The 27,589-nt window shown below is 40.3% G+C and overlaps 2 protein-coding genes across 3 annotated transcripts in view; both read left to right on the top strand.

The window, feature by feature from the left end:
* Nucleotides 1–8,745: 8,745 nt before the first annotated feature.
* LOC120738146 (glycylpeptide N-tetradecanoyltransferase 2-like) lies at nt 8,746–14,988 on the top strand. The gene is made up of 12 exons (XM_040039233.1): nt 8,746–9,066; nt 9,174–9,282; nt 9,493–9,637; nt 11,074–11,192; nt 11,358–11,449; nt 12,040–12,156; nt 12,291–12,461; nt 12,678–12,786; nt 12,900–13,070; nt 13,216–13,383; nt 13,759–13,896; nt 14,646–14,988. The coding sequence occupies exons 1-12, from the start codon at nt 9,050–9,052 to the stop codon at nt 14,667–14,669; spliced, it is 1,380 nt and encodes a 459-aa protein (XP_039895167.1). The 5' UTR covers nt 8,746–9,049; the 3' UTR covers nt 14,670–14,988.
* A 1,965-nt stretch (nt 14,989–16,953) lies between these two features.
* svild (supervillin d) overlaps nt 16,954–27,589 on the top strand; it is a 47,013-nt gene continuing 36,377 nt past the window's right edge. Inside the window, exon 1 of one of the 2 annotated variants that reach the window (XM_040039227.1) lies at nt 16,954–17,326. The gene's annotated coding sequence lies outside the window, so the exon portion shown is untranslated. Of the gene's footprint in view, nt 17,327–24,845; nt 25,781–27,589 lie in introns of those variants that run through there. The other variant, XM_040039229.1, reaches the window with a different exon arrangement.

Here is a 27,589-nt window from a genome sequence, read left to right as displayed (position 1 = left end):
ACTTTTACTCATCAACGTGTAAGTTGGAGAAACACCCCCAGAAAAGATCCCCAACTCTCCTGCCATGAACTCTCCTGACTGACTTTAATAATGAAAGTTGCACAAAGAAAGAGAAAGCCAACGATACTGAGCTCAGAGCTAATTTTGAATGCAGATACTTTTGTCCAGTTCTTTCATCAAGTGTGGCAACATGGCCAAATAACAATAACAATGCCTTTGATTGCCTGACTTACGAGGGAGGACACTCCAATCAGTGCAAAACAAGCTTTTCATTTTCGGAGTTGTTGGCAACATGAGAGCCCGTCATGGACTCCTTGATGAAAAGCTGCTGTTTTGGAGCCAGAATTGGGCTGGTAGTAATTTCACACTGACAGGAAAGAAACAACCTCTGCCTTCTCGAGTTTAATGAGAAAATTTGACCAAGAAGTTTGGTTCAATGGCTAACCCCATAAAAAGTTTGAACTTTCAGATTTTGTGCAAAACTCTTGAACAATCACTCATTTCTTTATATTTTGTTAGAAAAATGTGCAAATATATCTGGAAATACAGTCGATTAGGCAAAAACAGAGTTTGTACAACTCTGACGAACTTGAAAGTGAATATTTGGTATGAACAACTTCATTCTTCAGCACAGCCTTAGGCAAGGTTTCTTGTAATTTTTGTGAGTAGTCTTCAGGAATAGTTCTCCAGGCTTCTTGAAGGACATTCAAAGCTCTTCTTTGGATGTTGGCTGTGTTTTATTCTGTTCTCTGTAAAGATGAACCAATACTACTTCAGATCTGGTGTTACTTTTATGCAATTGTAATTATTCAATTTTGACAACATCCCCAACAACACTGGCTCAAATGCAGCACCAGACCGTGAGTCTCCACTGTATTGGCTGCCGACACTCACTGCTCTACCTCTCTCCTGACCTTCTCCATACATAATGACGACAATTTCAAATTTGGATTCATCGCTACATATGACTGTGCTCACTTTTAGTTCAGTTCTTTTGGCATATTTCAGCCTGATGTAGCATATCTCAGCTTTTTCTTATTGTTTCCATTCCTTAAGAATGGCTTCATGACAGCCACCCTTCCACTCAGACCATTTCTGATGAGGCTTCAGTAAACAGAAGATGGATCAGCTGAAATGCCAGATGTGTCTCTCAGGTCTTAAGTCAGGTCATTTTCCTATTTCTTATTTCTTTCTGACTTTGCTGCTTTGAATTGGGTTTTGGGTGAGGGTTTAGGTCTGCCATTTCTTCCTTTGTCTGCCACGTATCCAGTCAATGCTAAGATATGCCAGGTTTTCAGCTAATAGCTCTTTAGGAATCACCTTCTTGGGGCAAAATACTATTTCATGCTTGTCAAACTGTGTTAACTTTGGCATTTTTCATAGATTCAAAAAAAGAAATTGGAACAAATTCTGTGTTTTTGCAACACTCTGCTTGTCAGGTACTGAAAATGAATGAAAACACAATGTAGAAAAACTTTGAAAGGCATTCAGAAAGCCTGGAAAACAACTGCTCAAGATCACTTGAAAAAAAATTACAAGAAAGTCTGGCTCCTTGAAAGCCAGACTTGTATAGTATAGCCAGACACTATACTACTGCCACAATGCAAATATTTTACTGTTACCAATTAGGCAAACTCAACTATTGAGGAACCATCCTGCAAAAAGATGTATTGCACTGTTTGATGATATTTGTGAAATATTAAAACAATTGGGCAACTTAAGGCCATTTTAGGTACTGGTTGACAAACTGGTTTGATGCCCCATCAGTGGCAGTATGAAAAAGTACAACCATAATACCGTAAAAAAACATCAGGAAATATCATCTTTGCAGGGTGACCTCAGTCACCTGGTGTGTCCTCATTTGTAGTTGGAGAGAAACTCCCTGGAAATCTAGAAAACTGAACTTTTTAACACTATTTAACCTTTTTAAAGGGTGTATTTTGACTCTAGACCTTGGCATTTACCTATCCCAAACCAAGTAGTACCTCCTAACAATGGCCATGTCATTCCGTAAGTGACACGGCCCTATATGCTGTGTCAGGAACTTTGTATAAGGAATTTCAGACAAATGTTTCAAAAAACTGTTTGACAGCTGATCACATGATATTAACAAGAAAATCTGACATACCAGTAACATCTCAAGATCAATTTGTAGCATTAATCAAGGGCTAAATGTACAATTTGAACTACTTACACTTTGCTGCACAGCCCAACATAACAGGATTGGGCATCCGTAGCAAAATTCTCAATTTTCCACTCATTTTTGTGAATACTAGCTTTTATTGTGAGGGGAATATCCAAACCTCATACCAGGTGTAAAGCTTGGTGGTGGAAATGTTTGGAGCTACTTTACTGCCTTGGAGACTCAGCAGCTTGCGGTCCTTGATTCAACTATAAATATTCTATTCTGCATCATATCAAAGAGTATTTGAAGGCAATGTGTGGCCATCTGTCCAAAAGTTGAATCTGAAATGGAAGTGGAGTGTTCAACAGAATGATGACACTAAATACAAAGCAGAAAGAAGAAAGAGAAGGCTGTGGAGTTAAAACACAGAGTTAAAGACATATTTAGTTAAAAAATTACAATAATTACAGAGCTGAGGAAGAAGGGTGATATTATAAGAAATATTCTAATAAATTTTAAGGAAAAAAAGCATTCCTGAGATTAAAGTAAAGAAATCTGTGATGGGGTGTTATTATGACAATAGATTGGTGCAGTTAAGTGAAATAACTAAACAGAGATCTTTAAAAAGTGCATGCAAGAAAACCTTTAAACACCACTGATGACTGTGAACTTTGGAATGGGAAAAAAAATGAAAAATATCTGTGAGCCGATATCAGAGGCTGGTAGACAATTATGCCAAACGCTTACAACAATTCGTTTTTCCTTAAGGAGGCAGTACCATCTGAGTTTGAGAGTGCACTTGCTTTTCATCTGTTGATATTTTTGTTTAAAGATAATTACCACCTCCCACCTTTATCTACAGGCACTGTTTCAAAGAGGATCAAATGTTTTCTTGTCCAAATAAGTCTAAAAAAACCCCAATAATTTCTATTAATTTCATGTCTGTATCTTTATCTTGTCAAAATGACAATGGGGGAACCACATATGGGAAAGAGAGAAAGAAAGAAAGTGGCAAGTGAACAAATAAGAAAGCAAAGATAAGTCCAGTTATTATTTAGGCTGAATGCAGAAATAAAGATAAACAGATGTTTAATGGAGTAATTACTCCTGTGCACTTTTTTAGAAATATCTCAGATATATCTGGAGATCGTGATGATTCATTTGACAGCCGCGGCTGACAAAAAGAATCGAGCTGAGATAAAGAAATGCATAAGCGAGAGGGAGAGAGAATAAGACGAGGGCAGAACAACAAGCTGAAAAATAAATCTGAGCGACAGTGAGTCAGAGAAACTGAAAGACAAGAGTCAGCAGAGAGAAAGGGAGACGCTGAGATTGTTGCTCATTCATCCAGACTTGCAAACAACAGAGTTACAGAGTCTGAGACAGACGAGGGAGATGGGGAAGAAGAAGAGAAAGCGAGGCAAAGAGAGGAGGATCTTGTTCGGCAGAGAGATCACAGCAATACAGATCTATTTACAGATTAGTAATGGTTCTGACTTTGTGTGTGTGTGTGTGTGTGTGTGTGTGTGTGTGTGTGTGTGTGTGTGTGTGTGTGTGTGTGTGTGTGTGTGTACAGCAGGTACCAACACCTACAATGTCAAACTCAGAGACACACACACACGGCAAACATACCTTTGGCAGGTTATCTTCGTATCCCCCGAGTAGAAAGCAAAACCTTCCTGCTCTTGCATTGTGTTTATTATCAGTTGTAATGGGCTGCAGGTGTTTTTGCGCCATCTAGAGAGTGTAAATATAAAGCTTTTAATTTTTGTCTCTGGGATTGTGATGCAGGAATTAATTGCAAAACTAGAAACATGGAGTCATTCTGTAAAATTTGATACTTAATAGTGGAAACAGAATGCCTTCCCAGTCATGTTTGACCAGGTCTGCCATTCTATGTCTGGAGAATTCCACCTGTTTTCTGCTGCTCGTCTGTGTTCGAGTCATGGGGGCAACAGTCTAAGCAGCGATATCAGACCTCCCTTTCACCTGGCCATCTTTTTAAGTGTAATTTATGGTTCTGCAAATGTGCACCCGCTGCAGACACACTCCTGTGGAGTCTTTCAAAATCCTGACTGTCTATCTGCAGAATGCTGATTGGTTGTCAAGTTCACAGAGAACTGTGAAAAAAAATTCAAAGATCAGAAAATACAATTTGAAAAGCACTGACAGTGGCTGCAGTGATCAGTCTTCATTGTTATTAATGCTCAGTTTCAATTCAGCTCTTTGAATGTTATAATTCTGCTGGGTGACAGACCAACAACAACAAGACTACCCACTGATCGGTTGTAACACCAACTTTGTATACTGTCTCTATCTGACAACAGAGCTCTCTGCATTTAGACGGGCCAATTCCAGATGACCAGCAGACTGAGAATATGCTACTCCTGCTGGACCATCAGTTCCTCTTCTGCTCCTTTTGTGGAAACACCAAGGTATTCCAAGCCAATCAATAGACATAATCTTTCAACAATGTCCTCGGTCTCCCCCCATTAGGGTATACACAATTTTATTACCTAGGAGGTGTCAAGGAGTTATCGTATGCAGATGGCCAACCAACCTCAATTGGTTCCTTTCACCACTTCGCAGCAGATAGAAATTCTTTTCATAAAAATTATTAACAGAATTGGTGACAAATGACAGCGCTGGCAGAGTCCAACACCCACCAGCAACAGATCTGACAAACGGGCAGCTCTTCTCCTGGTCCACTAAACACATGTAGACTGCCTGGACAAACTCAGATATCCTTGAGAGGATAAAAAGCTGGTATGCTGTTCCATCACCAGGATGGAAAACTCTGAGTATCCGAGGCTCGACTAACAGACTCGCTCTCCTCTTCAATAGCTTAACCTCCAGACCTCCTCGCTGTTGAAAAGATATCTCAACCACAACAGCCCCACAGCAGATCCTCAAACAGATCTCGTCCAACCCAGGAGCCCGCAACCTCACCGACCACTGACTTTGTCGTCTCCTTTGTCCCCAGAATGTGCTTCCGTTAACAAGGCACACCAGTGGATTCTCAAAGTACTTAACCTTCATTCTCAGGATTCAACAGCACTTCCCTGCAGTACACGTGTGAGCAGAGCATTGGTTCCCCTTCCAGAGTCACATGTCAGTTTGTCAGAATTGCTCCAAGGCCGTTTTCTGCAAGTTAACTAAGCTTGATATGACTCCTTCCGCAGATTTATGACTCCATTTAGCTTGGGTGTCTACCATTTAGGTCAAGAGTTACAGCTACAGCTGGCACTGACCACCTTACTGCAAGGACCGCAGGATCCAGGATGGGGTGTATGTCACCTAAACAGGGAAACTTGGCCTGTCTTACTTTTCAGCCAAACTGCCAAAACAAAAAACTTTACTCTGTACTTTCATCATACCAAACATAAAAACCCCAAACAAACATGAGCAAAATTTAATTAGATCAATCGCAATCAGTGACAATGAAGAGATTTATTTTGCCGTTGTCTTACCAGACGCAGTAAAAACACAGAAAATGAAACAGATAAAGAAACACCGCAGACTGTAACAGGTCTGCCTCACAGGAGCTTGACCTCCTCATCAGTTGTTTCCTAATATTCCCTTTCATGAATATGATGGTGTGAGGCTGAACATTCCAGTTTTATCTAACTGCAAATCTTATCCTTTTTATGCTGGCTTCATAATAGCACTCGATGGTCACCAGGCACATGCTGATTTTGAACACTATCATCTTGAGCAAGAAACTGTACTGGCAAATGTACCGGCAAATGCATCTGATGTCAGTTTATGACAGAAATCATCACAGACACATTCGATTTATTAGTTCATCGAGCTTTACCTATTCTTGTCATAACTGGTAAATTGTTTTCCACGTGTGGGTGTACCCCTTCAGACTCCTTCAGATAGGACTACGACTCCGTTAGAAGATTAAATTTTAATGTCTTCTGGGGGAAACTTCAGCTTTATAAGAGAAATGGGATTGAACTAGAAAAAAGTATGCTAGTATGAAGATGAACATGAATATAAAATTTATTAAAAAGCTGTTTCAGCTCACTAGAAATTCATTGTGTGGCTATCAGTTGGAAATGTCATCAGCTCGTCTTCCTCCCGTTCCACTGGCGCCTTCAGGTTGCGCAGCTGAGCTAGCTGTGCCACCAGTTACCACCGGCTGTCTCTACCATGTTTTGTAGCTGCAGTGCAGTGGCCTTGAGTAATTTGTAATTGTTACATTATGTTAAAGCACCTGAAACTCAAGATGAGCACGCTCCAGTGCCCACTCTTGCCGCTGTCTCTTTGTTGTCACATCAGAAGTTTTGTCTGAGGTAACTCCACTGCCTCACCCTGAAAGATGACAGGTGTTACGAGCATCCTTCTGTTGGCATTTAGCTTTGAGTGGCAGGATAATAACACAGCAGAACCAAGAAGTATAGACAAAAATAGCTCCAGGGTGCACATTTAAAAAAATAAAATAAATAAAAGATGCAGGCTGCATCTATTTTACATGTATATTTTGGTTAAAAAAACACTCGGATCAAAGCGGAGTGGACCATTTATAGCACAAATCGGTATGCAGATGAATTGAGCTCAGTACTCCGGAGGATGCACGCAAGACGAATCCAAGAAAGTATGCAACAGACTCCTCAGGGACCGCAATAAACCTCCCCTGGGGTATAACGGAAGAGAATATTTGTCATGCACAATGCAAGAGATGTCAGAATTATCATTATTATTAGCAAAAGTGGCAGCAGGGAGAAAGCATGGCCAAAAGCAGCTGATTAGTTTGAATCTAACTGGAGATCAGCGCTTATGAAACAAAAAGAAAGCGCCTAAACTTAAGACCAGAGAGCACAAATATTTGTGTCATAACACATTTTGCAGTCAACAAACTGTTATTCCCCTTAAGGGATTTTGCCAAAATTACTGTAGCGGGGGAGAAGTTCTGAGCTTTGTATTTTATTCAATAAAAAAGCAAGTTGTCCCCAAATTATTAATACTTTCCACGCATAACAAAAATGTTATTCCAGCCACTCTGTGTTTTCACATACAGAGCTGCATAATAAAGAGTATAACAGCTCTTTGAGAAGTCTGCAGCTGCTGATGGACTGCATTGTTCATGCACTATGACATGAACAAAAGCCATAATTTTATGTAACTATTTGATCTTTTATTTATTTAAAAAACTCAAGTGTAAGAATGACATATTAGATTAATCTTTTTTGAAGTTACAAACCCCTTTTTCTGCTCTCTTACAAAACAATTAAGACTTCCCTTCTCTTCAAAGAAAAAAGGAATATCTCTCCGTCTTTCCTGCATTAGAGCAATCGGTACCTTAATATTTTGTTCTCTGCTGATCTTATATGCAGAGCACAGATCTCTTGATGTGTGTGTTGATGAACATTGTGGTATTTCTAAATTAAATATCAATGATGTGTCAATAATACACACAGTAGGATAATATTATAAATATACCTGTGAAGTCTTGTGTTGGCTACGGAAAAACACAGAGTTCTAGATGAATCTGACGATAGCCTTAAAAAAATTACTTATTAATTAAAATAAATCTGTAGATATTGTGATATTATTATTATTGGAAATTGTTCTGTCAGCCCGGATCAATAGGCTGCATGGATGATTATATAAAAGTTTGCTTATTCATCCCAGAAACTGTTCCTATGCTGGGATTCGTGTTTTATTCAGTTTCATTCAATTCAGTTTTATTTACAGAGCACCAAATCACAACAACAGATGCCTCAAGGCACTTTTTCTTATAAGGTGAAAACTCAATAACAACAACAATAACATTCCTTACCACAACACTTCCTTTCATTTAAGGACATTTTTTATTCTGATAAACAAGACAGAATATGTACATTCACTGGTTACTTTATTAGGTACACCTTGTTAGTACTGGTTTGGACACCTTCAAAAGTGCCTTAATTCTTCCTGGCACATATTTAACAAGATTCATGAACATAGATTTCGGTCCATGTTGACATGATAGCTTCACACATTTGCTGCAGATTATTCAGATACACATTTGACATCTGCTCTTTTGCTGCTGCAGCTCATCTGCATCAAGGTTGGATGTGCTGTGCATTCAAAGACAATCTTCTGCAGACCTTGGTTGTAACAAGTGGTTATTTGAGTAACTGCTGCCTTCCTATCAGCGCAAAGGAGTCTGGTCTGGACCTCCGGCATCAACAAAAGAACTGCTGCTCACTAGTTATTCACTTCAACGACCTTTCTTCCCCATGCTGATGCTCAGTTTAGACTTCAACAGGTCATTGACATCATGCTTGCAGGCCTAGATGCACTAAGTTGCATCCATTTGATTGGCTGATAGACATTTGAGTTACAAGCAGTCCAACAGGTGTACCTAATTAATTGGCAAGTGAATGTATTTCAGCCACACTGAGCTCTTATTACTCCCTAGTACTTTAAACTGTAAACTGATGTTACTTTAATATTTTGGTAATATTTGAATTCAATCGCTATCATTTGCTTGTGTGCAGAAAAATCCTCAGTGAGATTATATGGTCAAATTACGGTAGCCGTGTTTTCTTACATTGTGCTGAAAAAGCACAAAGATTGTCAAGTCCACAGGAGATATAAAGTTCTGGAAAAGTGCTGAATTTTAAAAGGGCGCCTGTATGGGAACTCTGCAATTAGACAGCCCCAACCAATTAAAACCTCTACCTGGATCAAGCTGCTGTAAGCTTTAATCTACCAGAGGACTCTATTTAGCAGCAGTCTGACATATGAAGACCGTGAGAAGTCATACGTAATTGTCCGTATTGTTCTCGGTTATCTATCCACTGGGTGGGAGCTGGGTTGGGTAACTGAGGCGTCCGCCCTCCTCCCCTCACTGCTTGCAGAGATAAGAGATGAAAAAACCACAAAACACCACCAGTTACCCTCAGCTTAAGGGAGTCACACTTGCTTACAATGGCTGAGTCAAAGTAGTAAGTACAGCAATAAATTCTGTTTTCCATTAACTGAACATCTAAAGTTTCAGTATTGAGTACAGAGGAATATACGGGAACTTTAGGGCATTAAAAATGTCTTTCAGTGATGAGAAGCTGCCAGATGACAAGAATGGCAGCTTTAAGAAGAGCAAAAAGAAGAAAAAGGGGGACGATGCCTGGAGACCACAGGGGCCAAGAGACCCATTCGCCATGGTTTGTTTTTTTGTGCATGGTTGACTGTGATATTCAATATGTTTTGTTTGTGGACTATGAATATTTGGCTGCTGGAAACATTTCGTTTTCAGTGCATTTGTATTCTAGCTGTAGCTGATTTTTCTTTTCTTTTTGACGGTCAAACTTTTACTTCCTTAGGTGGGATATTTGCACAATGACCTGTCCTTTCAATGTCCTGTTCTGTACTAGCTGGATGCTTTGCCAGAGAACAAGCAGCAGGAGATCCAGAGAGCGCTTCACCTCTTCTCCTTGGAGCCAGGTCTGCCAAAGACCCTGCAGCAGGCCAAAAAACACACCTACTGCTTTTGGGACACGCAACCTGTCCCTAAACTGGGTAATCCGTCTTTTAGAAAAAGTCTACCTAAGAAAGCACTAATAAAAACACTAAACTTTTTCTTTCGTCTGTCTGCTATAATTCTGGCGGCTGTGGGTTAGCTTAGCTTAGCACAAATAAAAAATTTAAACAAGCTTGTCCAAGTGTCCAAAGATAGCAAAATCTTTATAAACTTTGGTTTTAGCAGACTAGACAAACAAGGCATTATAAGAAAGGTGGTTTAATAGTCAAGGTAATTATGGAGCTTTAGCTATCCCAATATGATTAGGTTACTTGTTTCTGTGTCCAGTTTCTATGCTAATCTGTAAGATAACTGGCTATATACAATTAAGGACTTGGTGGAGTCAGAGTCTTGTTCACCAACAGGAAACTCCCGTGGTTGCAAAAATAACTCCAGTTACAAAGGACTCAATAGGAAAACAATAATTCCATGTACATGAAAGTATAGTGACTGTCTTCTGTTGAGTTCACAGTCACATTTGTAGTTTCAATCCTTACTGAATAGACTGAAATGTTGATTTTTCAAATTATGGCCCATAGCTGAGTCAAGAACAGAGCTATAAGTAAATGACACTGGCTATACAGAAGGAAGCCTTGCTAATGGTTTCCAGCCCAGCACAGTAAACTGTGCAGTGGTTGTGACATCTGATTGTAATACTGGTTTAATTCCTTTCGGTTTGTTTCAAATTAACATATAAAATGTGTATGTTTGAATGACCACCAAACCCATCTTAAAACAGCCAAAGACTTATTTACTCGTCCAATCTGGCTACACTTTCACTCAGTCACATTCACTACAGCATTAGTGCGCAGTGTCCTTGGGGTTTTCAGTAGTTCCACCCTTCACTCATGAGGTCTGGATTTGAAGTCTGTATACAGAGAAAGAAGTAGTTTTGGACTGTATTGGTGCATTCTTACATTTTACAGCAAAACGTATCACAGCTACACGTATGGATTGTTAGTCGGCAAGATACAGGACCTCTTCTGGAAAACAGTTTTTTTTTTTCTTCCACTGTTTCTGGCATCTGTATGATACTGCATTCTCATTATGTGTGTATATGTGTGTATGTGTGTATGTGTGTATATATATACACATGTGTGTATGTGTGTATATATACACACACACACACATATATATATATATATATATATATATATATATATATATATATATATATATATATATAAAAAAAATTTATATATATATATATATATATATAAAAAAATTTTGTGCTCAGCTGACCTTCCTTTTGCTTTTACATATGATAAGAAGTCCTGAAACACTGACTTTGTGTTGACCTTTTGAAAATATATTGTAAGTTTATAGTAGATAGTATATAAAGTGCATTTGTACATCACTCCTTCATTCACTTGTACTGAGAATAGTGTTATCTGAATGTCATTCGATGCAGACATGTCTATTTCTCTGCCCTCAGGTGACAGCATTACAACTCATGGCCCAATAGTAGAGGGTGAGGCAAGTATCCGGAAGGAGCCCTACTCACTACCTCAGGGCTTCTCCTGGGACACTCTGGACCTGAGCAGCCCTCCAGTGGTAAGTTATTTATTGTAGGTTGTTGTATGCAATAACAGAAAATATATGGCAGTCTTTTTCTAGCATTTCAGAAGTAAAGGACCAACTTCTTAGTGTGTGGCTCAGGAAAATCAAATGCTATTTAAAATAAAATGAATCCAATTCAGCGGTTTTCTATCATTTCAGTTGAGAGAACTATGCAGTCTGCTAAATGAGAACTACATGGAAGAAGATGATAATACGACCAGATTTGACTTCTCTCTGGAATATCTGCAGTGGTAAGCTCCGAAAAGATGTAGTGCCTTTTGATGTCTACTTTTTAGCATTAATACCTTTTAAAACCTCTTATCTAATAGAGAAACACACAGACATACACACACATACGGCTCAGGCATACTTCATAGATTTTTACAGATTCACAGCTGGACTCTGCTCTGTGTAATCACAGTGCTTTGCTTTCAGCCTCTGCGTTACACTGAATTAAAACACTAAATGTCTTTAAAGGACATTTTTTCCCCAACCTGGCCTAACACATCATATCTTTAACAAGCCTCTGCTTTAATGTCGTCACTGCTGTTTTGGGTTTTTTGTTTGGGTTTTTTTTGGCAGTAATCTCCATAAAGCAGTACCTTCGGGGCTACTTGCATCAAAATATAATAACATTTACTTTGAAATGAATAATTAGCGCTATCTTTCCAGGAATTGGCACAAGTGTTTGGCCCTGAGGTTGAAAAAACTGCTGCATTCATTCAGCCTCTGAATTCACATCATGCTGAGTTCTTTCTTTTTTTTTTTTCAGGGTGTCGTGAACTATGTCTATATGAAATGAGTGTTGTGCTGCAAACAGCATTATTTGTTTTCTCTTAAGGGCTCTACAGCCTCCTAACTGGGTGGCTCACTGGCACTGCGGTGTGAGAGTAGACGCCAATAAGAAGTTAGTCGGCTTCATCGCTGCTGTTCCTGCAGATGTTCGCATTTATGAGATGTGAGTAGCTCATAAATATATGCAAAGATGTGTGTTTGTGTGAAGTCTGATGAGTGATGTCCGCATTCAGAGCACGTAACCGTGGCAATTTCCTCGTGAACATCTCAAAGCTGGGACTCAAAATGTTTCTGCAGGGAGAGGCGGGTGGTACAGGTCAAATTCCTGTGTGTTCATAAGAAGCTCCGCCTCAAGCGAATGACTCCAGTGCTGATCCGAGAGCTCGCCAGACGGGTCAACCAGCAGGGGCTCTGCCAGGCTGTCTACACCACTGGCATAGTACTGCCCACACCAATAAGCTCCTGCAGGTAGTAGCTGCCACACGTAGTTGAGTCACAATTTAAAGGCACGGTGCAAAAGGGAATAAAATCAGCACGTTTTTGTCACGTTGCCATGGATGCCAGACTCTTCCGCCTTTATCTACAATAACTAATTATACATTTAGGTGATTGTGTATGCTTCACTTAGGTTACATTTCGTGTTTTATTTATGAAGGAACGTCTCTGTCAAATAAATCCTTTTAGACTTTGGCATCGCCCACTTAATCCTCGTAAGCTGATGGAGGTCAACCACCCAGCACTGAGACAGAGCATGAACCTGCAGAGAGCTCTGAAGTTCAACCGCTTACCTGAGGTTAGTCTGTGCCGCCATCTAGAGACAGAAGTTTACTGCTGCATGTTGCTACTGCAGCGCTTCTCGAAAGCATTTCTCCTGTTTTCGTTCACCTTGCTTGAATTATTTCCAAGGTGACAAAAGTGCAAGGTCTGCGCCCTATGACCAGAGAAGATATCCCAGGGATACATTCACTACTCCAGACAAACTTCTGCAAGTTTCACCTCAGCCCCATCTTATCCCTGCAAGATGTAGAGCATCTGTTGCTGCCGAGGGAGAATGTGATCGACACCTATGTGGTTGAGGTCTGACTTCACTGTATCTCTACTTTAAATTATATCGAAGAAGAAAAAAAAAGTTTTTTCGCTGGGGTTCTTTTTTGGGGGGAATTTAAAATGATATTATGCTGTAGTCATTAAAAATGTATTTGCCTCCTCTCCTCCCACACAGGGTGATAATGGTGCCCTGACAGATATAGTGAGTTTCTATAGCTTCTCCTCGAGAGTGCTGAATCACCCGGTCCACACAAGCCTCAGAGGAGCTCGCCTCCTTTATGTTGTCTCTACTAGAACGAAGCTGGTCGACCTGATGGAGGACACCCTGGTCCTGGCAAAGTCTGTGAGTGTGTCACTGTAAAAACTTAGTTCATATAAAGCATGGGAGCCAGGGATCCTTTACAGAGGCCAAAGTACATCCTCATATTCGTTACCCTAGTCTCTGGTCTCTGGTTGGGTGGTGGCTGGAGCCTATCCCAGCTGTCGTAGGGCAAAAGGTGGAGTAATGCCTAGATAGGTTGCTAGTGTGTTGCAGGGCTAACAATTCACACTCCCATTCACACCTATGACCACTTTATATAACCATTTATCATCTAAAAACTGAATTATGTGCCATTATGTGTCACTCCACTTCATATGCTGTAAGCTATGAAGCTGTGTATAATTGATTTTGTGCATATAATGGTCACGTTATTGTTTTTCATCCCCTCGCTAACAGAAAGGTTGTGATGTCTTCTCTGCCATCGATGTGATGGACAACAAGAGTTTCCTGGAGAAGCTCAAGTTCAGTGTCATTGACCAGAGTGTTCATTACTACTTGTACAACTGGATGTGTCCTAATATGAGCCCAGACAAGGTATTCAGTGCATTAATGTTGCAATCAGTTAAGAGCCATTACTGTCATTCTTTACATTTACATGCAATGGTCCACCACTTTATTGTCTAATCTTGGGTCAAAGCACTGATGAGTTTTGTTTTGGGTCAGATTGTGGGTTCAGTGCATCAACTGTAAAGAAAAGTGGGACAGAAGTCCTCCACGGTGATGTGGAGAAAACCACTACTGCAGGTTATTGCTGCTCAAAGTCGTTCCACATGCTATTTAATCATTGGGTATACATCGTTTTTAACAGGACCCAATGGATTCCTGTGCTTGCAAATGCCTTAAATGCACATTTTTTAGGCGACTAAGATTATAGTGAGGACAACGAGAAAATGATGCTACGTCTCACTTGATTTAACACCTTGTTGTATACTTTTTGAATTAGTTCATGGCCTCAAATCAAGTTTCAAGACAGGTTTATTATAACATGATGTTTACTTTATAAAGTATAATCCCATTTAGATTAAAATAGACAATAAATGGAAGTATGATTCTGGATGTGAATACTTTGTGTTTGACAAGTTGCTACATTATGAGTTGACAGCGTTACCGTTTTTTCACCCGTTTTGTCTTGTCATGTATAAAAAGTAAATAAATAAAATGGCAATGTCAGAAACTGCTTAAAAATGTTTGCGAGTCCACCCTGTAAGGTTCAGTGTAGGTGTCTCCTGTCCTTGATAACTGTTGCTCATCAGTAATTCATATAATGGACGTGTGCTTCACAGGTTGGCCTTGTGTTCCCAAACTGACCTGCTACTGGACGAGGGCAGAGTGGCAGAGCGGTGAAGCGAGTGAAAGGACTTTCAGGAGACTGGACGTCAAACTGCATCAGTATCAGCAAAGGGGAATTTGGGGTTTCGGGGGGGGAAAACCGCAAAACACATGTTTTCAAAAAATCAAGAAGAGGAATAAAGGCTGAATTAAATTTCCAGATGCATTTCTGATTTTTATGGCAGTTATTCATTGGGTCCAGTTTTTTAGTAACAGGGACAAATTGCTTTTGACGTAAAGGAGAATTTGTGCTGTTCAGTAGATAGACCCTGCACATCCTAACACCAGTGTGTGTGTGTGTGTGTGTGTGTGTGTGTGTGTGTGTGTGTGTGTGTGTGTGTGTGTGTGTGTGTGTGCGCACGCACACTCGCAGAAGGGCATGTCGCTGTATTAGTCTATTAGCCTCTGACTAATAGAGGAAACTCATATAACCTGTGATGGCATGACTCTTGTTAGAGTGTAACCAGCACAAAAACATGATTGGAAGACAAAGGCATTAGAGTCACACTCACACACACACACAGTCGTGTTTTCATATCTTTGTGGGGACATCTAATTAACATAATGATATCCCTAGCCACTTACCCTAACACCCTAACCATAAAAAATGAATGCCTGACCCTAATCCTTACCCTAACCATAACCTATTTGTAACACTGACACTAAAACCACATTTTGAGTCTCAAAAATACTTTCAAACTCATGGGGACGTGGACTTTGGCCCCATAAGGGATGTTGGTCCCGACAAGTACAGTAAATTTCCAATTTTTGGTCCCCACAAAGATATGTAAACACAGTACACACACACGCACGTACACAAACCAGTCTGTCTTCTTATCTGCTCTTGCTATTCCCTTTTAGTTTCCAAGTACACCATGACAGGAATGAAGCCATTCAAGTTAAATCTCAACTAGGCATGATTTGTTCCAGAAGTGTGAAAGTGAAACATTAATGAGCATTTCTGGGGGGTTTTCTCTGTAGGGCTAACAGTCAGCAAAGAAGCCAAAGGAAAATGCTGTAAAGTGAACAATGCTCTCACAATCTATAAATCTGTATCTATCACACAGCAGGAAGTTTAGTTTTTTTCTACATCTTAGACATTCTGGAAATCAAGAGCTGACCGTATTGCTTCAGAATAACCTGTTTGTAACCTGTTTGTTATGTTTGATGAAAAAAAGACAAATTACACATATTAAATTTTTGTTTTACTTTCTCTCCTGAATGCAGTACAGTGTAAAAGCTGTTCATTGTACATAGGTTTTAAGCATTCCCTCATTTTTTTTTAAATATTCTCAGTGGAAGGGTGGCTGTCAAGAAGCCAGTCTTAAGAAAGAGAAACAGGAAGAAAAAGCTAAGATATGGCACATTACACGATACACTGAAAATCAGGGGCAAAAGGTCTTACGTGCTCAATCCAAATGAAAAGTTGCCTATGATAGTTCGGTGTGTGGTTAGAATAAAGGTGTTCATTCCAAATTCTGATTTTCAAGCTCTTAAGAGTTTTCAAACTAAGTTGTTGCCTTAGATGCTGTATTACAATGTGTATTTGCACATGTTTTTGCACCTATTTCTCATTTTCCTTGCGAAATATAAAGAAATGAAGGGTTGGCTCATGTCTATTTCACAGTGCTGTACCTACAGTGCCTTTCAATGAACACCAGGGTGCGCTGCAAGATATCAAAGCGGGCCTTCGCTTAATGAGCAACCAAAGTGCCAGATATAGAACTCACCTGCTTTGCATTATGTGGTTGCATGTGTAAGAAAATCTGTAACATATAAGAAGCAGCGACAGTGACACACAAAGAGAAAGAGGGGAGAGTGTGTTTTTAAAGTGTTGGGTTTGTATACCCCCCCCCCCACCCCATTTTTTAGTTTATGGATCTATAAATAGTGTTAAAGCTTTCAGTCCCTCACTAACAGATCATAGACTTTGCCACTGGCTCAATTATTGTTTTTATTTTAATCAGTGCGGTACAATGCGGTGTATCAAGCAGCACAAACAAGAAATGCCCCAATAAGGAATACACATAATGTAGTCATGTAAAGCTTTTGGCATTTACTAAATTTAACTTCTTGGTATATAATTACTTTTATTTTCTTACTGTACACACACACACACACACACACAGACACACACACACACACACAGTCGTAATTTATACATTACAGCTAGGAAAAGGGGCGTTTACTGGAAAGACGCGAACGCACCGCCGTTTGGTTCCAACCAATCAGAGAAGAGATAGCATTTTAAGTTTGAAGCCACTCGACCTGCTTCCAGTACCCGCTATCACAGCTTTTTCTCTCTCTGCATACTGACCAGGCAGGACTCCGCCGTGCTGACCCCTCAGTTTCGGTGAAGGGTGGTATGGAGAGCCTATCTGTCTTCTGAAGAAGGCAAGTGCTGACTCATTGCTCACTTTGCTTTCATGCCGTCTGTCGTGGAGGACTCGCTCTTGCCGGTGAAACGCTATCTGACGGCTTGAACTACGTGCTCAGGTTAACGTTAGTGCTGCCACCAAACTTTCCAAAACAGAGCGAGTGTTTGAACAGCTGTATCACAGAGGGTCTCTTTAATATCTCGGCGTGTATGTGGTTGTTTGCTGGCGCGTAAGGAGACCTCCACGGTGGGTCGCAGGTATGTTTAAAACTTAGGGGGTTATTTTTTCCCCCCTTTTTTGTAATGACCGTGTTGTTATGGTGTAACTAACTCCGGTGCTGTCACGCTGGATGTTTGAAGGCATTAGCACAAACTGCACTTCCTGTGAACAATTTGAAGCATTTAATGGCTGTTTGAGGAAATGCTCATCTCTGATAGTCGTGCATTTTTGTATATGGAAAAAAAAAAATGTTGCGCACAAGGATATGATGCATGCATTGGGTCGAAACACTCATTGTAAATCGGCTGTCATCGCCTTTTTCATATTTAGCTTCGTATTTTACTCGGTGTGAGTAAAATGTTGCTTTTTATAACACCAGTTTAAACCTTTCTGGTTAATATTGCACTTGAATACGCCTACTACCGGCTTGTTCCCTTTAATTGTATTCATTGAGCAAAACGACCCCAAACGCTCCTTTCCATCTATAGGTCCCCCCCCGTTAAGGCAGTTCAAGTGTGACATATCAAATTGCATGTTAAAGTTAGCTGGTTTTATTCGTCCCCTCGCTCTTTTACTTAGGTTTCGGCAAATTAGTCAGCAGAGAGTTGTTGAGCTCACTCTCCACAGAGGGGAACTAACCCTGGGCGCAGTGAGTGAACATTTGAGGCCTGTTCTGCAAAACCACCTGTGAAAACAAAGTGATAAAAAAAAGACAGAGAGAGAGCGATAAAAATGAAAAGGCTTCAGGGCCCACTGCTGTTACAGTAATGTCACTCCAGCTGGCACATAATAGTTTGGAGCCAGAGTCGTGTTTATCTGTGTCAGACTACCATGGCTGTGCAAATACTGGCAGACTGCTGGGGAGGTGTGTATGATTGTCTTTGTATGTTTTTTGTAAGTATGTTTTTCTTTTTTTGATCATATGATTGGGTCTGGTTCTTGTCACATGCCACGAAGCATATTTAAATTCAAAATGTTGTCCTTTTTTTTTTTTTTTGGTTTTTAAGGGAAAGGTGACCCTAGAGTTGATTACATTCTGTTTACTTGTTTTTCATCTGTCAAAAAGGGTTTGATGTATGATTTCAAGAGTCGCTGTTATTTTTTCTGAAATTATGAATAGAACTAAAGTTTTGAATCCCAGGGGTACTGTGTTTAAGGCTTGACTGTAATTTTCCCATTGTAAGGCATTTCAGTGGCTTGTGTCACAACAGGCTTCCCAGGACCATCATGAGCCAGCTGGTGTTGAGCAACTCAGGGGAAAAAAACCCTGATGCCTTGATAAGATGTACTATGTGCTGTGTGTCAGGCGCAGAACAGGATGGCACATGTTAAAGCATTGCTCTTAATCGCTGTTGTAATGGGGCCTGTTTCTCTGTGGGAATAAACCCAACACTGAAAAGGTTGAAATGCTTAGCAGAATGTAAATAAAAGCAAAATGCTTTTCAAATCCCATGAACCCATATCTTATTTACCATAGAACATAGGAAACACATCAAATGTTTATATTGATAAAATGTACTTTTTTTGGGGGGGGGGGGTACTTTTTGATTTTGAGTCCTATGTTTTGCCAGGTTTACCAGGTATGTCTGATATAGGATTTAACTGGCCTGTTGCTATTTAACCTAATTAGCTGCAAAGTGTTCCTCTAGCTATTTTCTTTATACCTCCAATTACTTGTCCAGCCGTTTGCTGCCTCAATTCTAACTTTTTTGAGACATGTTGATGCAATCAAATTTAAAATGAGCAAATTTCTTTTTTGTAAAATAGCAAAAATGTCTCACACTAAACATGTGATTTTTTTTTTTTTTTCTGTTTTTTATTGTGAATAAAATATGGGTTTATGAGATCAGCAAACAATGCATCCTGCTTTTATTTACAGTTCCTCTCTCTCATCTGCATAGTGCTGCTGCACATTATCTGCCTTTTCTTTGAGCCATGCAAAGACCATAAACAAAGAGAGACAGAGACTCCATTGTTGTCAAGCAAAAGTAAGTGTTTTGCAGTGGCATTGGGAGGTATTATCATTCATCCGAACACCTCCTGTCAGTCTTGGGGTGGTAACGGATTGTCCCTGCAGGGATCTTGTTACTCCACACAAGTGGAGAAGTGTGCCGTGGATGAGGGCTTTTGCTGCACAGACTTGTTTTGTTCTCTTCTAGAAAACTCAATTCCTGGATCATTGCCATCACAAGAAAACAATAACAAGGTGTACGAGGCTCTTAACCATGGGCCAGTTCCCTGGAATCATCCCTGGAATCAAAGACCGTGGGACATTGCCCTGCTACTTGGTGGCTGCGCATTTCTTTCCTTGTTCTTTCTTTCTTTTTTTTTTCTTTTTTTTTTTTTTTTTTTTTGTGTTTGCACCGCCGATAGTGTTGCTTCGCTCAAAAGTAATTACGGGATGTTTATTTAAAAATAAAAAATCTGTAAAGTTAGAGCTGTCAGTTGGGCAATGACTGTTTTAACAAGACTCTAAAGGCAAAGTACCAAAACAAGCACACCAAGATTTCCACATTAATTAAAAAAAAAAAAGAAAAGTAACAACCGACTAAAATCACATTGCTTTGTATTTCAGTTCTCCAAGGAGTCTTTCTGTCTTGTAATTCTTTAAAGTGATCTTGAGCAATAGTTCTCCAGGTTTTCTGAAGGTCTTCTTGACATTGACTGCTTTTTCACTTATTTTCGGTCCAGTCCTTTCACAGAAATGTTTTCAGAGAAATGTTTTCCTGTTTTTCTTGTTTGCTGTGAATCATTCAAGCATAAAAAAGGTAAAAAAAACCTCAAGATATGAACCAGTGTTGTGTCTACTCATTGCAGACACCTTAGTAGAGTTTTAAATTATATCTTTAGGTATTTAGTTTCACTTCAAAGAAGATCGATGTTTTATTTTTATTTAATCTGTGAAAAATGTCAAAGTTGACACAGTTTAAAATGCATAAAATAGTAATTTTGGAGGCAGCCGACATCCAAAGCAGAACTTTCAATGTCCTTAAACAATGCTGGCAAACTGTTCCTGAAGAGTACTGAAAGAAATTACAGGAAAACTTGTCTAAGAGTTCAGATTCACTCTGTTTTGCTTTATCTACTGTATTTCCATTTATGTTTGCATATGTTTCCATAAATCATTGCACCTACTTCTTATTTCCCAAGCAAAATGTAAGGGAATGACGGGGTGGCTCAAGGCTTTTGCATAATACGGTATGTATGCAGGTCCTACAAAAAGAAAACCTCACATAGCCTGACAGTAGTAAAACACTGAATGACTGAAGCATTGTTTTGAACAACAACAAGGACATCAGGAAAGAGGAGGAAGTGTGGAAGAAAACATCAAAAATCAACAAAGCACAAATAGGAAGAAGAGTTAAATTACTTCTTTAGACAGTTTTTGTAACCCTGGCTTCGTTTTATTGTTATCTCTATTTTCATACTGTCACTTCTGGTTTTTTTTTTTTTTTTTTTTTTGTTTTTTTCTGTGGTAGAGGCTTAGCTAACGGGACAACCGGTTATTCCACATACTTATGACAGTGCCCCCAGGTGACTGTCACTACAACTACAACTTGCTGACATGTGTCTCGCTGTACCACCCACAGACTACCAGTGCAGTGCTATGTTGGGACCTTAAAACCCACACAGGAAACCACTAGCAGAAAAGTGGTCAATCATATTCAGTGATTTCAAGACAATGTCCCTGACCTTTATAAATTGGAAAGGTCCCGAATTAAACTTTTGTTAACTTTGAGTCGAGTGAAGTGACAACTACTGAGAGCCCAGGATCCTGATGATTGTCATATGACAGGGTTTTGATACGTTAGTGGAATTTCCGAGATGTCTGGTCGTGACAGAAGCAATGCGTGGCAGGTATGGACACTCCTTGAGTTTGTTGCCACATTGTAATCACAATCATATGACTGAAGAAGGCTTTAGTCACTTCACAATAATATCCCTTTTGACAGAATAAAGTGTACATGTACAGACTGGCACAAACCTCCAGGGCTGAAAAAATTAAGCTGAATGGTGCAGAACTGCAGTTCCTCAGGTGGCCACTTGGGGCTGACTCCCACAAGCCAATCAGTCCTCAGACTCTTGTATTAAACATAATATAACTTGTTTCCAGCCTACTATATAAACGTTTTTTGGTCTCTGTAGCTAATTCGCCCTTTCACACCAGTTGTGCAAACTCATTGGTTTTTATTCTAACTTAAATTAAATCAACTTGACAGGTACTCGCTGGTATAGGTGGTTTTTATCACACTTTAAGTAACAGTCTGTCCAAAAAGTCCCCTCAGTTATGGTGAGGGGAATGCTAGCGTTTAATTGTGTGGTACTTAATTAAGTAATAAATAGGTATCTCTGGCTGTAGTGTGCATACATAGTGCATGGACACAGCTGGCTAACCATGTCAGAAACCAATAACTTCGGGCTCAGGAATAAAATGAAAACAAAACAATGTTCCAGCATCCAAAAGGCTAAAACTAAGAGTTTAAAAGATGACTCTGCCATCTAATTTGAGTGCTAATGTTTTATATGTAAAAGGGAGGGTACCCACTCTGGGCAAGGGACAAGTTGCTCCCCCAAGTGGAGGAATTTAAGTGTCTTGGAGCAGTAATGAGGATGTTGTACTGGTCTGCTGTGATGAAGAGAGAACTGAGTATAAGATGCTATGTCCAAGTGCTTTGGGTAGCATGAGACTGTGGATACGAGTGGCTAAAATACGGTTCCCCGTAGTGGGTCTGGGTTCTCCCGTAAATATAGGGTGAGGAGTTTGGTCATTCTGGGATTCATTGAAATGAGCCACTTGAAGTTGTCCGGGCACTAGGATGCCTTCTGGATGAGATATTCTGGACAAGTCCTATAAGGGGAGGCCACAGGACAGACCCAAGACATGCCGGAGAGATTATAACTCAGCTGTTTTGGGAACGTGTGCAGTGTAAATAAGACAGTTATTAGAGTAGATATTGTTTCACCTGGTCAGTGGAATTTAAGTATACTGAGAATTTCTCAGTCTTTAGCTACAGTGTACTTGAGAAAGTCAGGCACAATTCCACTCAGCCCTGTTGCTCCCCTCTTTCTTGCTCTGACCCATCTTTTCTTCCTCAGCTCTCAGTAGGATTTGATGTCAATTGCACAGCCAAAAAGTTCAGCAGTACAAATATTTATATAAACCAGACGGGATGTGACAGTGTGAGGAATAGGAACTCCACTGGGAAGATGCTAGAGGGTTATCCTTGGGCTAATCTCCACTAAGACATATTTATAAACCTTGCTAGCAGTTAGAGTGGACCGCTTCCAGCTTCAGCGCTAAGATGCAAACTGTATTTGGTCAGCAGCACCACCACCGGGACCAACTTCAATAACGACGTCTGTTTAACCAATTTAATATTTGCATGGCACATAAACATATGGTTATACTTCAGGGTTTCGTTTGATTTGCACAAACGCGTAATAGTTTCCATGCGTTGAGGGAGCACAGGGGATTTCTCCGTACTGCCTTTCGCTTTGTTTTTTTTTTTAGCTGTCAGAGCAGAATTTCATCTGACACCACCGTCAACTGACAACAAAGCCTCAGAGTAAAATATAAGTGAGGTAGTTAGTGTATCTGCGGTGCTTTTTTTTTTTTTTTTTTTTTTTTTTTTTTTTCTGTCCTTGGCAGCCAGCGTTTTTATTGCCTTCAAACCCATATGAGTGGCAGATGTTACCATGAAATACCCATGAATAAAACATGCACAGTTATTGGTAAACCATATTTGGGGGGAGTGTTTAAAGGCAGCAATACTTCCTGTTCTGAGCCAAAGTTTGCATGGAAGTTTTTCAAGCTTACAGAGCAAATCCAAATAAGGCCTCTTGTTCATCATATATGCATGTCATATGTGGGGTAGTAGACTTTATGTAAATGTAATTAGCCATAAACTTTGGAATGAACTGCAAAACAGCATTTTTGGAAAATTCGGGGGGGGGGGGGGCTTCACTTTTTTCATGAGCGTTTAATGTCGTATTTCTGCTTTTTCTCCTTACTTGACACATTTTAGTTTGTCTGGCATTAAGTGGTTAATACCACTACTGTTAATACTCTATCTCTCAGCCATGACCCATCCCCCTGCAAGATACTACGCCCCCTTTAACCCTCCACTCACCCCCTGCTCGGTAGCATTCCAGCTGGCCAGATGGTGTCTGCCCTGCACAGTGGACACCACAGAGCTGAGAGGGAGAAACCCCACTGGCAGGATGAGACATTCCACCCCACTAATTCCCCCCCTCAGTCCTCATTTTGCGTCCTCTTTCTCTCTGTTCTTCTTCTCGGTATCTCAGAGGCTGCTATTCCTTGGAAGAACTCTATGCTGATAAGTTGTTGCCAAGCGGAAAAATCTCATTATGGTTTGTCAGGGTCTTCAACTCAGCTGTGAGGAAGAACAACAGCAGAGATAGTTACATGCTCTTATTTCACATACAGCTATCGAACAGCTGTCTGAAAAGAGAGAGTGGATTAATTCTCATGTAGTTGAGGTCATGTCATTTTTAGCTACTGAAGTTGCTACTTTAACATGTGCAAACCCATTTATTTGTCAAATGTCCTGCCTCTGGGCAGTTTTTGAATTTAGTTTTGGTTGTGCAACAATATTTTCATTTGATCAAAAGTGGCCTCACAGCAGGAACTACTGATATAAATCGTGGAAGTGCATGCAGAAGAGAAGGAACAATGGATGCAAACATCAGTTCTCCCTCGCTTAACTGACCCAGTAGAGGTTTTTGTAAAATTGAAACGGCTTTTAGTCATTTACTTTTCACATTTTCCATCGTAAGTTGGCAAAACCGATGTGCTGGAAGTGTTGCTGGAGCACTAAAATTCTTTCTGTGTGCCTGCTCTGGGGGTTGTGGCTTTAATTGCAGCTACTATGCTAGATGTATCCCATTTAACAAAAAAACCCCAACATCTGTCTGGGTGTTTGCTTCTGCTGTGCATGTGTGTGTGTTTGTGTGTGTGCACGTATATGATCTCCTGGCTAGATAAAGTACCATAAACCCCACCCTTCCTTCTCACCGCTGCAGCTTCCATGATTGCAGTATTTTGTTGGAGAGGCAGTCTCCTCGCCTGTCTTCTTCTTTTTTTTTTTTTTTTTTTCTTGTGTTCCCCTCTTTGCATGTGCACAGTGCATTTGTGTGAGTGTGTTTGCGTGTTTGTTTTTCCCCATATGCAATGCTTAATGGCTTCTCTGAATGGAGGAAAATGGAAAGCTTGGACGGCTTGGACAAAAACGTAGTCTGTAAATAGAGGAAAAAAAACACACACTCGCGCTGTCCAGTGTAACTTTGAGGCTTGATTGTGTTTGAATGACATGTAGCCAAATTAAATATTTCCAGGAGGGGAAGCTGCACGCTTTCTTTGTCTTTCTGGTGACATAAGTAGTGCTGCCTGAAGCGGGTCAGTGCATTTCTACAGCACGAGTACCCACAGGGTTGTTATGTCAACTGCTTTTCGGGCTACTGGCTCCAGTCAGCAGGACTTCTGGTAAAAGGGATTTAAGGGACTTTGTGTCTCTGTGAGAAAGAGGGGGGGGAGAGGGGGAGATGGATTAGTCTCAGACCCTGTTGTTTTTTTTTGCAGTAGCAGATTTTGTCCTCCTCCCTCTGCTCCTCACCCCCATATCACCAGACTGAGGCCTCTCGGCACCCTGGAAACACATGCCCCACAAAGCCATCACATCCATCCCCCCCCTTCACCACAAAAGCCCATTTTCTCCAGCTTTCTTCCCATCTCCCGTCCTCTTTCCCCACACGTTTTCCTGTTGGACCCTCTTGTCTCCGTTCACAATCCCTTTTTTGTATCGTCCTCTGCCCTCCGTACTCTTCTTCTGTCTACAGCTGCTTTTCCTTCCTCTGTCACTTTAACTCCATTTCCCTCTTTTCCCTCACAGATCAAAGGGATAGTTTAGTCATGTGATTGAAGACCCCGTTGCCAAGATAGACAAACACACCCTGCTGTCAGACTGAAACTCTGAAGCGGACTCTATTAGCGGCGACGGGGACAGTTGGAGTTGTGATTAAAATTTGCCAGTTGTTGCAGGCAGGGCACTTAAACCACCTTAAGTGCTGAAAGATTGCTTTTTAATGAGACACACATTGAACACTCACTATGTGGTTAATTGTTATGTGAGGGTTGCTTAAAAAAAAAAAAGAAAGAAAAATCGACACACCCTCCATCTACCGTCCTCCCGGGCCACATCACGATGCATTTTTTTCCATTTGAAAAACATTGGTTTGATTGCTTGCATGGATCGATATACGTATAAAACATGGGGTTATTGCATTAGGGCTAGTGACCTGTGTCTGCTTTCAGTGGAAAGGCACATGACCTGGTTGTAGTCATACACACCCAATGCAACATATTGTATACCAAACAAATCACAGGACTTCTTGTGCTTCCTGTCATTTTTCTGTTGTCGACAGCGGTAGGATGACATGTTGCTTTCTCTGGACATAAAAAGAACACAATAATGGTAAGATTTGATATTACTATATTACTTCTTTGAGTAAGAATATTTTTGAAGTTTTGACTGCTTTTGAAGTGCAGTGAAGGTGGAAGTTTGTCCTCTCGGGTGTTTGACCTGTGACTCTGCAGCAGAGCTCCTGGTGGGCTAACCAGGCCTAGGGCTTCCTTTACAGATGTTTGTTGGACTTAACTGGGCTAAGGATTTAATATTATTACATGTCTCTCATCTGTTTCTATGTGTGCATGTATCACTTTAACCCTACCCCCCTCATGTTAACACCTGTGGAGAGGAAGTACGATAGAAACCATTGCACAACATACATGAGTCCAAAATGCAGTAGAGACTTGCACACTGAGCTGAGACGTGCATAAATTGGGTACATTTACTTGAGGGCTGGATGGGTGATGTCACAGTCTCCCTCAGAGGCAGTAAACACTGATCTTTTCTTACTTTTACTGGAATTCATCAGTAAAATTTGGGGATTCACATTAGATGGCCAAATCTCAAAGGAAGGAATACTTTTGGAAGTTGCTCGCATATGCTTCCTTCCTCTGTACTAAAGAGCACACTTTTTTACTTCCATCTTTTGTTTTGTTCCTTCATGGCTCCTGATGCTGGCTGAGGATTTCTCAGCACACCACCAGCTGTAAATCCTTTTTTTCTTCTTTATTTTAAAAATGGAAGGCCAGTTTGTTTTTGCACTGGCACCTGGTTTTCTTAGTGGAGCAGAGTTTCCACTCTCCACCCTCTTCCCTCAGGAAGAGACTGTGTCAGCAACTGGCTGGCTCTGTCTTTAGCAGCTCCCCCCGATTTTGTACGATTAGGAAAAGAACATTTCTCTGATGGTTTACTGTTTATGTGAATTTGTGAAGTGGCTAAAATGTTGTCATGATGATACAAAACAACATGTATATCCTGTGTACTAATGGCCATAAAACAACTTGGCAGATTTGAAACCTGAGAGCTGTCACAGTCTAGGGCGGTCAGGTGTAAATGTCTGTGGTGTTTAGGCTTTCAATGAGAAAAAACAGAAGACTTGTGGGAATTCTGGCAAAGCTGAACTGAAACAATACTGAAAGGTTGGACACGAGTTCATATCGGTCTTTGGTTGTGAGCTCAATATGTTTCATTGGTCCTGTGACTTCTCTCATTAAGTTGATGACTTACAGAGCTGTGGGCTTTGTGGTGAAAGGCTGACTGACTGTCTGTCATAACACCTTAAATGTTTGCTAAACAGTGCTTACATGCACCTTGGTTCATTCTTTACCAGTGATGTATTTTTTTTGCATATATACACAGTTAAAAGCCTTTTCCATACAAATCTACTATTCATGAGTAGAGTGTTGACCACAGTCCTGCTCTGTCCTCTTGTTTGGACATGTGATTTCTGACAAAATCTAATCTGGTAGACTACAGGTCAATATCTGCCTCTAGGGCAGCATTCTGTCTGGCCCTTATCTCAGAGTAGTTTCTGTGTATGCTGTTCTTATGAATATGTCAACAGGTGTTCATTTCCTGTAACTCAAATCATCAGTGACCAACAGTGACATGGTGAAAATTAACTGGGTTTTCTCATTTGAGCTGCTTATACCAGCCAGTAAAACACTTGACAGTTTAACTGCAGGCAGCATAATTGTTTTATCCAGTGAGTTTAAGTGTTGTAACTTCTGCATTTGTGGTATATTGCATTTTTTACAGACGTTATGTAATCTCAAGTAACTCCTTACTTGAGAGGAGTAAACATTTTAAGATGGCCCTGTCATGCAGTACTTAGACTTACAAGAGGAAATGATTTGAAGATATTTTGAGTCCAAA

This window comes from Simochromis diagramma, unplaced genomic scaffold (genome assembly GCF_900408965.1).
Source record: "Simochromis diagramma unplaced genomic scaffold, fSimDia1.1 OVJJ01000402.1, whole genome shotgun sequence".
Classification (NCBI taxonomy): domain Eukaryota; kingdom Metazoa; phylum Chordata; class Actinopteri; order Cichliformes; family Cichlidae; genus Simochromis; species Simochromis diagramma.
The sequence above is the reverse complement of the archived record's forward strand: the minus strand, read 5'-3'. Positions and strand labels throughout refer to the sequence as shown.